The sequence below is a fragment of the Lutra lutra genome, chromosome 10, assembly GCF_902655055.1.
Source record: "Lutra lutra chromosome 10, mLutLut1.2, whole genome shotgun sequence".
Taxonomy (NCBI): domain Eukaryota; kingdom Metazoa; phylum Chordata; class Mammalia; order Carnivora; family Mustelidae; genus Lutra; species Lutra lutra.
This window is the reverse complement of record NC_062287.1, coordinates 79,833,443-79,851,795: the sequence shown is the minus strand read 5'-3', so window position 1 is coordinate 79,851,795 and position 18,353 is coordinate 79,833,443. Positions and strand designations below refer to the sequence as shown.

General features: G+C 36.9%; 1 protein-coding gene across 6 annotated transcripts in view; it reads right to left on the bottom strand.

The window, feature by feature from the left end:
* Positions 1-18,353, bottom strand: part of ANO3 (anoctamin 3) — a 419,176-nt gene that overhangs the window by 96,556 nt on the left and 304,267 nt on the right. For all 6 annotated transcript variants that reach the window (XM_047690759.1, XM_047690760.1, XM_047690765.1 and 3 more), the window contains 3 exons: positions 13,103-13,203; positions 7,946-7,990; positions 1,939-2,070 (listed from right to left, as the gene is read on the bottom strand). In XM_047690759.1, coding sequence (XP_047546715.1) covers positions 1,939-2,070; positions 7,946-7,990; positions 13,103-13,203 — 278 coding nt within the window. The remainder of the gene's footprint in view (positions 1-1,938; positions 2,071-7,945; positions 7,991-13,102; positions 13,204-18,353) is intronic.

The following is an 18,353-nucleotide window of genomic DNA, read 5'->3' as shown; positions in this document are numbered from 1 at the left end:
TTCTCCTTTCCCTTCATGTCCTGTACTGTCCCCACACAGTAAAAGCTGCAAAGAGAAACAGTAATGAGAGCCAATGAGTGAAGAGCAAAAGGGTGATCCTGACAGGAAAGGGGGGTCTGTTTCAGTCTTTATTTTGTAATATGATGGGATCCTCAAAAAAAAAATGGAAGCATCCTGGACCTTACTCAATTTCTGACAGTTCCTGGTTCCGGTTGCTTTATCTCTGTGAATAATAATCAGCCATTTTTTTCCCCCAGGCACTTAGTACTGAAGTATTAGGTCTTCTTTGATTCTTGTTTTCTTTTTACCATCCATATTACAGAACCAGTCAACTTTTCTGACTGAACTGTGTCTATCTGGCTTTGAGCTACCCTATTGTTCTGGGTCTCATTGCCTAGATCACGAGGAACGTCCTCTTAATCGGCCGCCCAATTTCCCACCTGACTTTTCAAGCACAGCTCTGGTTCTTAGAGCACTCCTACTACTAATGTGTCAACATTACACACATAATTAAATTTATTTTCCTCTCTGGCTCTCTATTTTTGTATTTTATCCTCTGATTTCCTATAGCTCTGGCTTTTTGCATCTGATAGTCAAATTGTGCAATTTATCACACCTCGAAATGTTACATTTCTTTTCCTTGGGATTTGCTCTGTCTCTGATATCTTTCCCCACCTCTTCCCACCTCCCTCCACATTTTTACTGATGGAGAGTACTATCTCCTTCAGAAAGGCTTCCTAGATCCTTTCCTCTGGCTGTAGCTTCTCCCTCTCTTATAAAAAAAAAAAATGTGCATTGTATTTGTGCCTTTCCTAGCAGGTTGATTTTGCTCTGCTTTTTTTTTCATGGTATCTGTAAGCATGTCCATTTTAGTAGCTTCCAGCATTCTGATACTGTGCTTTTTAGTTTTGTACTTGGAGGCAACAAGTTTACATAGATGATCGGTGTCCTGTTAATTCTCAGTATCTGAAGCAATGTCCACACACTTCTTTCACCATCAGATTGATGCAGAATTCCCTGAACAAGTATTTCTCTAGACGATTAAGTGTCCTTTTTTCATGGAGTTACATTATGGGGGGAGGAAGCAGATGGCATATAAATAAACAAATTGCAGTTGCTTTCTTCACAGTATTCACAGTGTAGTGGAGCAGATGAAAATGTAAACTAATAATTAAATAGAATAGGATAAACATAAAGATAGGGACATGCACAGTGTGGGATGTGGGACATTGAGAGGCAGGATGAAACAGATAGCCGGAGCACCAAACATGCTACAAGGGCAATAATCAATGGGGAACTCTCTCCTCCCACATATTTGATTTAATTCATTAATTTCATCCTGCCTTTCAACATCCATAAAGACAGGGACTGTGTCACAGCCTCAACCTGTATTATGCAGAAACTCAATAAATGCTGGTTGAATGAACAAAGGAATAGAGACAGATGTGCTGGTATGTAGATGGATAGATATGCAAAAAATCCCTTAAAAATGTCCCATTTATCTTAGTTTAATACAATTAGACTAAAGTCTATTAAACTAATAAATACATATTAATTAAGTACAAGTATATATAATCATTTATTAATTGGAACAATCCATTATTCATTCATGTTATTTAATAACAATGTTACTTTAACTGGGTAGCTTACCACCATTGTAATTATTTTGAAAGAACTGGGACCTAGACTATCAGCCCATAAGTTTACCATTAATTATTCATTTCTTGAATTTCTCTAAATCAGCTGATAAGGAATTAATAGTGCTAGCTGAGTACTGTTCACAAATTAAGTGCAAAAAACATTTTAATAAAATGATGCACTCTCTGACTTACTTGGCAAACAGTGGAACTGCTCCAAGGTATTTTTATTCTATCAATAACTCCTAGATAATGAAAGGTAACAAACTAGGTGGTGGGAGAAAAAGAAACATGAACTTACTGGTGAATCCGTGCGCGGCTGAAGGGGCCCGTATAGCAGTCTGACTCCTGCAGGTTTGGAAAAGCTGACTTATCGAGAACCATTGGGTTTTGCGACATCCATTTTTTTATTCTCCTAAAATAATTTTGTACACTGGAACAAAGTCACATGAACTAGATTAGGTTGCATTCCAGAGCCATGCTACCTTCTATACCATTCTGATAAAAGAGTTCCAAAAAGACATACACACACCCACACTCACACCCACTCACAAGCATTTCTCCTGCTCCCTCACAAAAGAAATAAATTCCAAAACAAATAAAATCTTGCAGTTGTTTAAACTCTTTCTGTGCAACTAGATTATCCTTATAAGAAAAATTTGAGGAAAATGTTTTTATTTTTTTAAGATTTTATTTATTAATTTGGCACAGAGAGAGAGATCACAAGTAGGCAGAGAGGCAGGCAGAGAGAGAGGGGGGAAGCAGGCTCCCTGCTGAGCAAAGAGCCCGATGTCGGGCTCAATCCCAGGACCCTGAGATCATGACCTGAGCCGAAGGCAGAGGCTTAACCCACTAAGCCACCCAGGTGCCCCTGGAAAATGTTTTTAAAGAATCATCATACATAAAGATGGTGGTAGGAAAGAACATAACTATAAAAGGGGTATGACACACTTATCGAAGTTGTAAGTGCATAGATGCATGTATGTACACTGGTATATGTAGCCGTAGATCATTCCTGGATTCTCTGAAACCTCTACAGCCATGTGGCTCTAAAGTGGAGACTGAGAGGAAGTAAATGTCTACAACACACTTTGTTGTGTGAGCCGTGATGGAAACAGCAGGGGTTTGGGGGAAGCAGCAGGGGTCTTGGTATCAAACAAAACCCAGTTCAGGGGCTCCTGGATGGCTCAGTCAGTTGGGCATCTGCCTTCTGCTCAGGTCATGATCCCAGGGTCCTGGGATCAAGCCCCACATTGGGCTCCCTTCTCAGCAGGAGGTCTGCTTCTCCCTCTCCCGCTTCCCCTGCTTGTGTTCCTTCTCTCGCTGTCTCTCTCTCTGTCAAATAAATAAATAAAATCTTAAAAACAATAATAACAACAACAACAACAAAAACCCAGAAACAAAAAACCCAGTTCAAAGGCAACTTGGCACCACAGTGACTGTGTGAACTGACAGATGTTATTTAACTTCTTGCCTCCATTTCCTCACTATTTAAAAAAAGTAACTCTGTTAGAGATTTCTAAGTTGGTGTCTTATTTCATTTTTTAAAAGATTTATTTATTTATTTATTTTTTAAAAAAGGGGAGAAGCAGAAGGAAAGGGAGGGACAGAATCCCAAGCAGGCTCCACACTGAGCTCTATCTCACAACCCCGGGATCACGACCTAAACTGAAATCAAGAGTTGGACACTTAACTGACTGAGCCACCCAGGCACCCCGGGTGTCTTATTTTAAACTTGACCCAGGGTGGGCCTACTGCATTCCTAACCAGCTAATATTCTGCATTTGTACCCAGCTCCTAAGGGATGTCCATTGGGCGCATTTGGGTAACGGGTTTAGTACAGACACCAGATACATGGCATTAAGATACTGTTTCAGGAGATCTTACAATCAGGAGTCTTTGGTCTCAACTTTAGATTACAGTCATCACCCAGTTCTTATGTATATATACTGATTGGAATCGTATTTACTTTACAAAGTAAAGCAAGTAAAAGAAAGAGATATTGAATCCAGAGATTGATTCTGAAAACCTAATTCCAAGTGACTATAATAACAATTGTGTTTACTTAAAAGAACTGCAATATTTATACACTATTTATGAGGTTCTATCTTTGTCAATTTTTGGCCCCTTCCACAATAGTAAGAATCAAAGTAGCAGAATAGGACAGTTTCTTAGACAAGTACAATGCATCTTAATATCTGTTTGTCCAATGCTGTGTAAATTTTTAAAAAATTTAGTATAGCAATGTGGAGGCAGCTAACAGTGTATCTTAAGAATTATTCCACTCAAGTCTATTATGGTAAAATTACGATGCATAATTTGAAATAACAATGAATTCCTGACATAAAGTTCAGCATGCAGAGTCTGGACCTTTAAACCTCAAGTCACTTTTGGTTTTACAGGGACTAAAGCATTTCTTTCTAGCCTAAAATAATAAATGGGCAATATCTGAGGTGTTCATTTTGCTTCTTCTCACATAACGAAAGCCTCTGAAATCACAGAGTATCTATGTATTTCAGCAACTAGTGCACAGATATTTATAAATCATTTAATGGATTATAGAGCCATTACTCCAGCTTTTTAAAGTTGGCACAGTGAGGAACACAGGGGAGGGAGGAGGTGGAGGAAGAGTCTTCCGGGACTGAATTTGCCGGTTATTGTAACTGAAGCAAACATTTTCAAACTTTGAGCTTTAGGTTCTTTTAGGTTCTTTATCTGGAGAGAGGGGAAGTGATTTTATCTGTGACTCTATCCGTCCTACCTTACTAGGTGTCGGAAGAATCAAATAAAAGGATACCTTCTGACTGCACTTAGGAAATGTTGATGAACCACAGTTCCTGAGGGCCTATCTCTGACAACATACAAACATAGAAGAAGGGGAGGTGAATTTTAAAGACATTAATGAAACAGAAGGGCCTTCATACCACTCTCATTTTTTATAGACATAAATAATATTATAATATAGACTTTTCATATACTCTTTCTATGAAGAAGTAAATGCTTCTGATGGTGTAATGTGGTCAGGCCTGGTCAGTCCAGGTCAGGCCTGGACTGAAATAATGGGATGTAAAGTTCTAGATTATTACTCAACTTCCTTGATTCTTATCCAATCTTCTAACCTCTTAAGGGAAGAGATATTTTGAGAATTAAATACGTAATGCCTACATCCATAGTGCTAAGAACTCAGTAAGCACTCAATGCTTATGGTAATAATAAGGAGAGTATTACTACTCTGTCTACTACTACCAGTCTCACCAACATGTCACCAACATGATCTAATGCAGTATCTACACTCTACCAAATCTTTCTCACCTTGGCCATCTTGCAGACTCAAGATTTCATGGCATATTGTGAAAATGACTTCTAAGGGAGTTTTAAGTTCCTTGGTTAAAATCAATGGAAAGCAGAGAATTCTACAGAAATAGAAAAAAAATCTGGATTTTTGGTCAGAGCATCAGCTCTACCCAAACAGCTGTGAAATCTGGGGGAGGAGGCATGGGGTTAGTAGAGAGTGGTAATAATGGTCACTTTTTCTCTCAGATCTGCAAAACTAGTTACTCTTTGGTCTGCCTCCCCAAAGGGTCATTTTGAAGATGTTTTGATAACCGAATATGAAAGTGCTTTGTAAACAAGTGATAAACAGCAGCAACAACAAAACCATAGCCATTTCCTATCAACCTGACAGAAGAAATGACAGTCTTCAAATGCTGGATAATTGCCCGTACATTATTCATCACCTAACATTTACTGCTCAAGATACCTACGCACAAAACATCTTTCCCACTTCAGGAAAGGAAAAGCACAAGTGGAATCTAAGTGCATATAATTGATTTTCATTTCTCTCTTGCCAATTGTCTACAAATTAGGTTTTTAAAATTTTATAACAACGATGGTCACCACACACACATACACACACGGGGGGTGGTGCGAAGGGGGACACTTAAACTTTCTCCAAAGTTAAAGTTTAAAAAATCAGTGGAATCAGGAATCCGGAATCAAAATCAGTTATTTCCCTAAGTGAAAGTCTAAACTCAAGCAAATAACATGACATCCTTTTTCTCAGTTTAATATGTCATATACTTCTGTAAATGCCCTTCCCAGGTATTTGGTATCCTTTCCATATGCATCCAGAAAGTCAAGGAACAAAGAAACTATTTGTAATACGTAAATTATAAAAAGGTAGGCTGTAATAATGTTTAAAGTATTTTAATAATTATTTGGAACACATAACTGAATTTTCATTACATGGAATTAAACAGAAAATAATAATAAACACAACAGATAATAAGACATATGATGCGTAATACAGTATTTATTTTTCCAGCCTACTTTAAAGCTTGACCAAAATAGAAAAAAATCTCACATTTTTTCCACTATTAAAAATGTTTTCTTTAGAATTTAATAGACAAGTTTATCATGCATTCTAAACACAAGTGCATTCTAAAACTAAATTATATAATGTAGAAATTTGTTGCTATTTTAATATACAGGATTTTACCCTCTGTTGGTCTCTGAAAGAAAGATGCTTGTTTATCAGAAAACCCACTAATTATAAAGTAGCAAAATCTCACTAAGTCTATAGAGCTCACTGAACCTAATCCAAAGGCATTTTATCAGCACATCAAATACAATGCAGGCACATGCAGAGAAGAACAAACAAAACCCTCGGCAGTTGTAAATTCATATATTTGATTTCCAATGACTTTTACTTTATTATATAAAAATAATTTTGGGAATCTGCTATACAGACTAGGACCAAATATGCCCAAGGGGCATGATAAAAGTTCATTTTAAATCTGAGCATGTTAACCCAACAAGCGGAAGAATCTGACCTGGCAGAGGAACATCATTAATAATTTTAGTATTTTAAAGAATTTTTTTTTTTTTTTTTAGAGAGAATGCGCGGGAGCAGGGGCAGAGGGAGGGGGAGAAGCAGGTTCCCCGCTGAGCAGGGAGCCCGATGTGGGACTTGATCCCAGACCCCTGGGATCATGACCTGAGCCGGAAGGCAGATGCTTAATTGACTGAGCCACCCCCTTTTAAAGAAATTTTTAAGTACTAATTCCTTTATTATTCATTCTAACTTCAAGTCCCCAACCCCCCGCCGATTATTTACTTTTCTTGTTGCCTGTTCCTACCTCATCTAAACTTAATGTTTAAGAGAGAACAATGTTCCTCTCCTAAAATAAAAAATTTTCCTAAAGCTCTAATTATATTCGGCCACTTTCTCTGGTAAAGAACTAGACTTACGGACTCCTTTCCTAAAGTGCTCTGATGTTCACTCTATAGGATTCCAGTTTTGTGTCATTCTGCATGTAACATCCTGCAGCGTTATTCCATAGAGTGTACTCTATCACATTTTGTTTTCATTAAATGATTCTTTTGCAATGAACAGAAAAAAAACACCTGAGTATAAGAAGCCTTTTGTTTTTAGCATCCATTAAATGGAAGCTCATTTTCCTCAGTGAAACAGGCCAAGGTGATTCCGGTGGGAGAGCTTCTCCTGTCTCAGGGTTGTGGTTTGGTAAATTCCTTGTCATAGCTACTGTTACTGTGGTGGGTAGAGAGAAATTTTGAGATGAGGCGCTTGAAAAAGTATGTTTTTGATATTCAGATAAGACAGGCAGCTCAGCTGGTGAAATCAGAGCTGGCCTGCGATCCAAGAGATGCTGTGTGGCCTTGGCAGACCACTTCATCACTCTGGAGGCTGGTCTGCCTTTGACCACCTCTGTTAAACAAGAGATCTGGACTGCCATGTCTGCTCTTCTAGGACTCCAGTGGGTCATCATTTGCCCATCAATCCTGATTTTATAATTGTTTTTTAAATTAAAATCTCCTGAGACGCCAACTTGCAGTTAAAATCCCCTTCTCACGACATTATATCAAAAGATGATTGCTGGGACATCTGAGTGGCTCCGAAGGCTAAGCATCTGCCTTCAGCTCAGGTCATGATCCCTGCGTCCTGGGATTAAGCCCCACTATGGGCTCCTTGCTCAGCCTCTCTCAGCCTGCTGCTCCCCCTGCCTTGTGTGCTCTCTCCCTGACAAATAAATAAATAAAATCTTAAAAAAAAACAAAAAGAGGATGGCAGGAATGGCAATGGTAAATAGAAAAAAAAAAAAAAGAGATGATCTGATTTTAAACATTGTTAAATTTGGCATAAGCCATTTTGGAAATATTTGAACAAATCAACAAAGTTTTTATTCCTAAAATTTACAACTGCTGATATGGGCAATTGAATATTTTATTTTTCTTGCTTTTTCCCAAATGATAAATTGTTGTAAACAAATTACGCATCACCCACTGACCTGCCCATTGATTTGTTCCTCCGGTCAGTGTAGTAGCATTTTTTCCTGAAAAATAATAGAAACAGGTGAAAACAGTCATGTGAAAAAAGAGAAACCAGTGAGTGACAACATTCAATCATACTGAGTATATTAACTCTCCAACTTCCACATACCTAAGACAAGAAATAAGCCAATATGATAGTAAGACTTCTGAATGTATATTGTCTTAATTTCAGACTTTAAGTTTCTAATAACAAAAAACTTTGATACTGGGTGTGGTGCATAAACAATGAATCTTGGAACACTGAAAAAATAAAATAAAATTTTAAAAAACTTTGATAAATTAATAGATCACTTTTGAATATTTGACTTTTAATTCCATTTTTTGAGTCTGTCTTCTGCTACCCAATGCATATTAACTGGATCATTTGCTTATATGAAGTCATCCATTCTTCCATCCATCCATCCATCCATCCATTTATTTATATTTCTATCTAAACACATACGCAGTACGTAGCTATTCTGCGAGCTATGTTAAGGTATAACCATTAAAAATGTAGAGGAAAAAATGAGGGTGTCTCCCTCAAAGAGCCTCCTTTACAGTTGAGGAGACAAGTGATAGTTATAATAAATTGTGATAATGCAGGAAAAGAGAGAGTGCTAAGGAAGGACCTAGGACGGGATCTCAATTAGGTTTTGTAGATGAAGGAGAAAGGAGTCAGAAAAACCTTCTCAGAGCATGTATTATCTGTGTTGAATCTTGAGGTATGAGTGGGAGTCGTCCTCTGAATAAAGTACGTAGGACACGGTATTCTTGACAGAGGCAGCAGCATGTGAAATGGGGTTGTAGGAGCAACACCAAGTATTTTCAGATTCAGGAAACTTCAGCTACTTTGGTGGTCTCTGGAGTATAAAATTGCAAGTTGAGCACAGTGATAAGAGAGCTGGCAGGGATGATGAAGAAGGCATAGATAATGAGGCATCTTACCACTGACTCTAAGGTTTTTGGATAAAAAACAATGGATGAAAAACATTGAGTGTTTTAAGTAGGTGTGTAGCATGTCTGATTTTAGAGAATCCAGAAGTTTGTGACAGAGGATAATTCATCTCCTTAAAGATTCTTACCAGGTCCTCATTTTGGAGCTCAGAAATCTCATAGTCAACGCCTTCTAAAATGCATTTTTTCCCCACCCAACAAAACCCATTTCAGAGGATCACTAAATTCCTCCCTCTGTGGCATCTAGAAAGCAGAGCTGAGTCAGGACAATCGATATTTGGTCCTAACTGTGTTATTAACTGCTTAGAAAACTTGAAAACCTGAACTACCATATTTCATGGCAAACACTAGTTTTACTGTTAAAAAAGATATATTTTTTTCAGTTGTCCCTGACATACCTCAATACTAAATTCAAATATGAAATTTCAAGTCTTGCCATGTCTATCCTAAACTCATTTAAATACCTTCCCCTTCACTTTTTCAAATATACAGAAAATTCATGTGCATACATAATTCCATCCCCATTGGAATACAAACCATCTTCTCTCTGAACTGCCTCTACACAGATTGTCTCGCACTATTTCATCATCATTATATAATGATAATAGACTATCTTCTACAGGATATTGAGCCTCTTGAAAGTAGTGGTTTTATTTCATTTGACTTTATTGCGTGCTGTATATTTGGCACACTGTTTGATAAATAGCAGGTGCTCAGATAGCTGATCAGTAAATGACTGAGTCTTTGTTTAATTTACAGTTGCATTTATTTCCTTCAGTGCCTGACATCACTTTGCACTTAATATTAACATTTGCTAAATGAGGAATTATTTTTTTTTAAAGCTACAAATGTAGAAATTAGTTTAAAATAGTTTTTTGCACCAAAAAACATAGAAATGTTATATAGAGGAGATAAAAATTTTTATTATCAACCACAGATACAGTAAAGAATATTGCAAGGGGACACTTAGATTTAATACTAGTCTCCATTTATCTTTATTGCTGCCAGTTTGAAATGTCTCATAAACTTTTTTTTTTAATCTTTGAAGTGTTTTGGGGACAATAAAAGGAAAAAACAAAGGAAGAAAGCCACAAAGGATGAATATATACACTTTTCAAAGTAAAATTATAAAAGCAAATAAAAATGAAGAGACTCACTTTTCCTAACTAACACCCTTTATCAGTTAAATTCACGATGAACTATGTGTGACAATTAGTGTTGTTGGGTCCTCTTGCTTGAGGACTGGTTATGGTTTATCTGTTTGGCTATATTAAAGGGTGAGATTTCTTTCTGTCTTTGCAATCACTAAGCAAACTGCCTGTGATGTACGTCACATTTTGATTTAACGCTTAGGCAATAATACAAGCGTTTTCTTTCTCTTCTACTTTTGTGAAGTTTTCTGGGTTGGGGGAGATTTTGTTTTTTCCCCCTAAGTGTATTTTTAATCCATGACATCAATAATAACTTGCTCTTTTCCTTAATTCTTCTTCATAAGTGAACTAGCAGGACCAAATCATTTTCTACCCATAATCCTCCACCCTGTACTTTATTAACTACATATTGTTCACAGACAGAGCTTTCTTTATTTTTCCCCTAATTTTTCATTTGAACGATTCTATGATTTTATACCTTGCATCCAGGCAGCATCTATCTCCCTATCTACCTACCCACCTATTTAGAACATCCACTCAAAACTGTAAGTAAATAATGATGGGAAGCACTGTTTTCCAAACCAGTGTTCCACTCATCCCTGTGGTCATGAGTGGAGATTCCTGCAGGGCCAAGGGGGATGGGCAGTCACCCGGGTGGAACCCTGGGTCCTCACCTTGTCAGGGAGAATAGCTCCAGTTTTACGTATTTCATATGTTGGGCTCCCTAGCTGTTTCTATGTTATTTTATTTTTGAGTGAGGTGTTCTTTGCATAAAAAAGTGATCTAAATTTAATACCAATTGTGATGAAAAATTATTCTTAATGGTTTAAAAATATCCACCCCAATCTGCTATGTTTAAAATATTTGTGGGAGAAGATTAAGAATCCTATTAAGGAACTCAAACTGAGAAGGGAGGGGATGTCTGAATCATCTTAAAATATGTTTGACTCTTTTATTATGAAAGGGGTAAGAAGGAATAGGAGCCACCTTTGAAGCAAAAGAAAAATAACGAAAGCAGTACTTAATATTTCTGGAATGTGGAAGATACAAGCTAAGTCCTCGCTGATAAAAGAAAAATAAGAAAATTTGAGCTATTTTCATCCTCTGAAATTTTCTTGGGTAGTTCTGAAACACCAAGTCTAATACATAGACCATATTTACTTTGGAAAAATAATCAGAAAAGGAAAGAGCTAGAAGATTTAAGTATAAAGTTCTATACATATATTTAAGTAGAGAATTTAAATAAAATGCTTAAGATTTCTGTTCAAACAATTATTTCTCCTTATTGTATGGTAGGTTATAACGCTAATAATCTTTTCTGTATACATTTGCAGGTTTTCTTTGTGAAATATAATATGTAGGTTTTGTTTTTGTTTTTTTTTTTAAAGATTTTATTCATTTATTTGACAGAGAGAGAGATCACAAGTAGGCAGAGAGGCAGGCAGAGAGAGAAGGGGAAGCAGGCTCCCTGCTGAGCAGAGAGCCCGATGCGGGGCTCGATCCCAGGCTCCTGAGATCATGACCCGAGCTGAAGGAAAAGGCTTAACCCACTGAGCCACCCAGGCGCCCCTAATATGTAGGTTTTAATACTGAATACATATGTGGGATAGCCAAGCATGTATAAGCTTTTTAATGCATAAATCTTTTAAAAATTCTTGTCCTAAAAAGAGATATCTGTTTTTTCCTATTTAAGTTCTTTGTTATTGTATATTTTAATTTTAAGGCAGGATGTATGTTCTTAAATTTGATAACAGTTGACAATTGGAAACTGAATCAGCCATCATAAAAACACTTTGCCACTTAGTTTATGCTTGTATAGCATTCTCTTTTTATGAAGCAATGGCTATGCTATGCACATTCATGTGCACCTAATAAATAAACGAGAAATTAGTTATTAAGGAGTTAATGTTACACCTATTATTTAAACTGATCTGGAAAATGTTCCAAGAAAACTCTGTGTTCCAGTATTTGTCAAATTGTTTTCCCAAGAACACCTACATATTAAGATTTTTAAAAATCCTATAATCAAATGGAAAGGGTGCTTTGTAAAACCAACTCTTGAAATTTATAAAAATGGTCAGAATTATTAAAATTGCTAATACTTTTTTTGCCATCTGCATCAGAATCCTGTGGGATGCTTGTTAAAAATGTATATGCCTTCTGTTCTAGAATTCGTATGCCATAATCCCTGGGGGGGAGGGCTCCAGGAACCTCATGTTTACTAAGTGTCTCAGGTAATGGTAATGCACTCTACAGGCAGAATGAGAGCCACTTCTCTAAAAATTCCTACATTAAATAAATTTACTGTTCAACTCAGAAATTCAGAAACATATTTGCTCCCAGGATATTTTTCTCTTAAGAACCTGTGGAACTAGTATTCCTTTGATACCTTTTTGAAAATGTTGCATATTAGTTCTAATATTTATATTATTATATCATGAGAATTGCAATGTCATTTTCCATAAGTTTTAGTAATATGGCAATTGTAAACATTATTTTAAAAAACATGTTAGAGGGAGGCACGTGAGTGGTGCAGTCAGTTAAATGTCTGACTCATTCCCATGTATCCTCTGAGATTGAGGACAGATCTAAGAGATTATGTGGTGAACTGCAAGGAATGATTCTTGCTAACTGCTATACCAAGAGAAACACTCTCTTTGCTTACAAACAGATGCTACATATACATCCTGCCTTCCACAAAAACAGTGAGAGTTTATACCTACCCATATGAAATAAGAACTGAGACTGACTTTGGAAACAATAAGTCAAATTCTGAAAACAACCATTTTTCCCTCCCTCTAGGCCAGTCCACCTAGAAATGTTATAAAACATCCAAGGAACCATAATTTTTTTTATCACATTTGGCAAACATATTAGGAGGGGAAAAAAAAAGTGTCCAAGATATTCTAACATTTGGAAGAAAAAGCTCTGTAGAAAGAGTTAATGAACATTTGTTTCTCTAAAGTTTTGCAAAGAACAGAATAATCTTTGAGATACATTGAGATAGAGTGAAGTAAAATTTGGAAGTACCTGAAGGGCATCCTGATATTGAGCCTTTCTGCATACTTGCACAGCGTATCCCATGGAATATGAATTTTAATAAACATGATATCAGGGTTTGCAACAGCTGGCTGCAAAGGATAGAAAGGCAGTTATCATTATCTAGAATCAAAGTTGATGATATTTTGCCACAATTTGATTTGAAAAGAAAAAACACTGTCACCTTGTCACCACATAAATCATTGTCACTGATTTAATCAGGATTTATATGAATAAAAATTTGTAATGCAGAAAAACCTTCATAAAAATGTAATAATACCATTGCATATAAGAATAATTTTTCTTATATTGACTGTTATCAAGATCCGGAATACCCAACCAGAAAAATCATGAGCCAGTTAGGAATCTGAAGTTATTCTTGTTGGAAACTTTATCATCATTCTGCTCAGAGGGAAGAGAAAACACTCACAGCTGCCACTAATCATTCATTGATTCATTCACTTACTCTTCTAGCAGATTTTATTGAGTAACTACTACCGGCTAGGTCCTATGAAAATCCTGGGAGAAAAAATGGAGTATAAATCATACAAGTCCATGACCCTACAGAGCTGTCAAATTTGCACACTTACTTTAACCTTTTAGTCCAGAAGAATTGAAGTGTTTTTGATCCACACAAAAGGTTTTTAAGCAGAATCAAGTGTGCATCGAAATTATTAATGGGGCTTTTAACAAAATTCTAATTCTTTTTTTTTTTTTTAAAGATTTTATTTATTTATTTGACAGAGAGATCACAAGCAGGAGAGAGGCAGGCAGAGAGAGAGGAGGAAGCAGGCTCCCTGCTGAGCAGAGAGCCCGATGCGGGGCTCGATCCCAGGACTCTGAGATCATGACCTGAGCCGAAGGCAGCGGCTTAACCCACTGAGCCACCCAGGCGCCCCAACAAAATTCTAATTCTTAAGAATTCCCAGAATTGGATTCCATTGTTCTGAATATTTTGTTCATATTACTAATAGAGAATCAGCTGCATTTTTTAAAAAAAAGATTTTATTTATTTATCTGACAGAGAGAGAGATCACAAGTAGGCGGGGGTGGGGGGTTGGGGAAGCAGGCTCCCGGCTGAGCAGAGATCACCACCTGAGCAGAAGGCAGAGGCTTAACCCACTGAGCCACCCAGGCACCCCTGCAGCTGCATTTTGAACCAGATAATTATCAGGATTCTTAGATGTGTCCCACTAGGCTAAAATAGGTAACTATATAATTGACTAGTTTGGCCTTACATATCATTCATGGTCATATTCTTTTTTTTTTTTTTTTTAAGCTTAGACAGTTACTTTTTTTTTTTAAGATTTTATTTATCCATTTGACAGACAGAGATCACAAGTAGGCAGAGAGAGAGAGAGAGGAGGAAGCAGGCTCCCTGCTGAGCAGAGAGCCCAATGCGGGGCTCGATCCCAGGACCCTTGGATCATGACCTGAGCCGAAGGCAGAGGCTTAACCCACTGAACCACCCAGGTGCCCCTAGAGCCTAGACAGTTATTTTCTCAAGGTCCTGTACTATCTGAGGCCCACATAGCAAGGAGGATGAATGTGACTATTCTAGGAGTGAATTCCACAGAGTTTACCCTTCAGATGGTTATTGATGCTAATATATAAAGGAACAATTGTGTTTTGCTTTCACTTATCAAGGGTGCCAGGTTAGACACAGCTGGACTCTATTTGATCAGCACTGTTCATTTAAATTTCAGATAGATGGAACTTCTCAAGAAACATAATCATCTTAAAAGCTCAGAAGTATGGAAGAAATTTATCATTTTAATTTAAAATCACATATATTTTATAATTAAACTGCACAGTTTTATGTCCACACATTAATATATTCATAAATTTATAATCAATACATTATATCCAAAATATAGCCCTGGGGGTGCCTGGGTGGCTCAGTGGGTTAAGCCTTTGCCTTTGGCCCAGGTCATGATCTCAGAGTCCTGGGATCAAGCCCCACATCAGGATCTCTGCTCAACAGAGATCTTTCTCTGCTTGCCTCTCTGCCTACTTGTGATCTCTCTCTCTGTGTCAAATAAATAAAATCTTAATATATATATATGTATATATATATATAGCTTATATTTTAGGTGTGGCTGATTTCATAAGTTTGCAGAACAATATTTTAAGTATGTATCACCAATATTTAAAGAGTATTCTTAGAAAACCATGGGGCAATCATCTGACTGATACTCAGATATAGGGGGCATCATTGCCATAGGACAGGGACTTTCATTGAACAGCATTTGCTAAAGTTTATTTCCCAGAGTACTATGAAAAAAGAGGCAAGATATTCCATGGTCAATAAAATTTTGGGTTTCTCACTAGAGGACTTGTGAGTCACTTTAATATGTGTGTACTTGCTAAAAATATCCAAGAAGGCGATAAAGTAAACTAAATTTCCAAAATTTTGGGCCATGGATTATTTTTTTCTTGAGAGTTTATTGAGGTACTTGTATTTTGCAAATCATAATGGGAAAAATAGCAAAACATGCTTTCATATAAGTATAATTTCCAAAGAACTTTCCTACTTTGAATATGCTTGTTTTAAATTACAGGTAAAAAATGTGGGAATTAAATTAACAATGACAGAAGAAGACACGGTATATGTTAACTATTAACAGGCCTTTGAATTTAGACCACATGCACCCCAATGTTTATAGCAGCAACGTCCACAACAGCCATACTATGGGACGAGCCCCAATGTCCACTGATAGATGAATGGATAAAGAAGATGTGGTATACATATATAATGGGATATTACCCACCCATTAAGAACAATGAAATCTTGCAATTTGCAACAATGTGGATGGAACTGGAGGGTATTATACTAAGAGAAATAAGTCAGTCAGGGAAGGACAAATACCATATGTTTTCACTCATGTGGAACTGAAGAAACAAAACAGATAACATCGGGGAAGAGAAGGAAAAAATACAATAAGATAAAAACAGAGAGAGAGGCAAACCAGAAGAGACTCTTAACTACAGGGAATGAATTGAAGGTTGTTGGTGGAGGGATGGGTAATTGGGTGATGGGTAGTAAGGAGGGCACTTAATGTAATGAGCCCTGGATGTTACATGCAACTAATGAATCACTAAATTCTACCCCTGAAACTAATACTGCACTACATGTTAACTAAATTAAATTCAATAAAAAAAAAAAAGGGAAAGGTTTCTGTGTAGGAGTGATAGATCAAGAAAATCTTTCTAAAACATACAAAGCATAAGCATTTAAATGACTCCTTCACTGAGGCAAGTGAAAGAAGAATTTCATGTTTTATTATAGTTTTTCCTGCTTTAGTCATACAAAAGTTCTTATATTCAAACTGATAACAAAGGTATTTCTTTTGAAATTGTGGTGCTGGCTGGTGTTACACCAACTTGCCTTTTCACTTACCAGGCACAACTTAAAGTTCTTCAATCCTAACTGTCTACTTAGAAAAAAAAAAAAAAATCACAGGGTATGGTAGACAGAACAAAGGGTTTGGAATCACAAAGACTTAAGCACAAATTCCATCTTTACCATTTACTTAGCTCTGTGAGCTTGGGGAAATTACCTTCTCTCTCTGATCCTGCTTTCTCTCCTGAGAACTGGAGACAATGATCTTGACTCACAGAGCTGTTAGGAGTGTTATGAGAGGCCAGACACAGAAACTACTCAAGTATAACAGGATATCCAGAATTGTTCATTCTCTGTCAAGAGCATGCTTCTTTAATTAGACGTGAGCCAAAATAATAGCTAATTTCAAAACTTCACTAGAATCTTTCTCTCTCACACTCTCTTTCTCTTTTTTCTCTGTAATTCTTTATGCTTTGGTTGTGTAAGCCTTCAATAATAGGTCTCTTGAGTTATACAATTATAAACCCAGTAACAACCTATATTTGGGGAAAATTCTAGAGTAACTAGAATCAAGTGATTAAAGACATAAATATTTTTCTGGTAATATAAACTGGATATAAATTGTAATATAACTGTATTTCTGTGGACTAGGGTCTCTTTGGAAGATGTCTCTTCCTTTACGTGTATTTAAATTATCCTATACTTGTATGTTATAGCTAGTTCCTAGGGAGAAGTGGGCTCTTTTTTAGCAGCTATAAAGAGAGAGAAAATGACACCCTCAAGATTACAGAAAACATATCAAGTATTAATTTTCCTCAGATTCTGGAAGAGAGGCCTCTGTGAAATGAATGAGTCTAGACACAGACAAAAACCAATCTATACCAGACTGACACATTCTATGCATGGAATGATTTAAGACTGAGTAACAAGCCTTTGAGAAATGCATTGATGTTTGAACATTGCATTCCCTCCAATGGTACCATGTGAGTTTGAAAGGAGGGATCTCTATTGTGGAACACACAGCTCCTGGGACAAAAAATGGTCTTTCAGGAGCTGGACCTTATTCTAGTGTGAATGGAGATCTCATTCTCATTCAGAGCATCATGGTTCCTGAAGCCTAGGCATGTTGGTTGCCAGAGTACAGTTGTGGCATGAAGAAGGTGTGAATGACACATGTTTTAGGAGAGCTATTAGAAGGTTTAACTCCCACAGCAGGAGAGCTTGGGTTCTATTCTACCAGGTGTGTCCTGATTTGTCTGACCTTACAGTATGTACAACCAGAGTCGATCACTCTCCTCTTCCCCACAGCTCCCACCCTGGTCTAAACCATCATCATCTCTGGCTTAGATTCCTACAGTGCTGTCCAACAGAGCCTCTGCTCACATTCTTGCCCCCAATAATGTATTCATAGCATAAGAGCCAGAGTAACTCTTTAAAATAGAACTCAGATCATATAACTTCTCAGAACCCTTTGGCATTCAGAGTGAAAGCCAAAGTGTTTTCAGTGACCTACACAGCCTTTTATAATCTCATGCTCTATATCTTGCTAATCACTCTCTCCTACTACCTTACCCCTCACTCATTCTACTTTTTATCTTTCGGTCACTTGTTACAACTTCCTTGTCCTTGCCCCATCTTTCTTTCTAACCTTCTCTATTCTTTTCCCTGTTGTATTTATTATCTTCTAATACGTGAATCTATTTATTTATGTTAGTGCCATGGAAGAAGGGATCTTCATTCTATTCATTTATGTTTACTAAGCACTGAGTTCCATGCAGGGCACAGAGTAGTCACTCACTAAACATTCGTTGAATGGATGAATGAGTGAGTTAACTTATTTTAAGTACACGTCCTATGTAACTTGTACCTCACCAAGAGATGATGGAGACAAGAATGCAA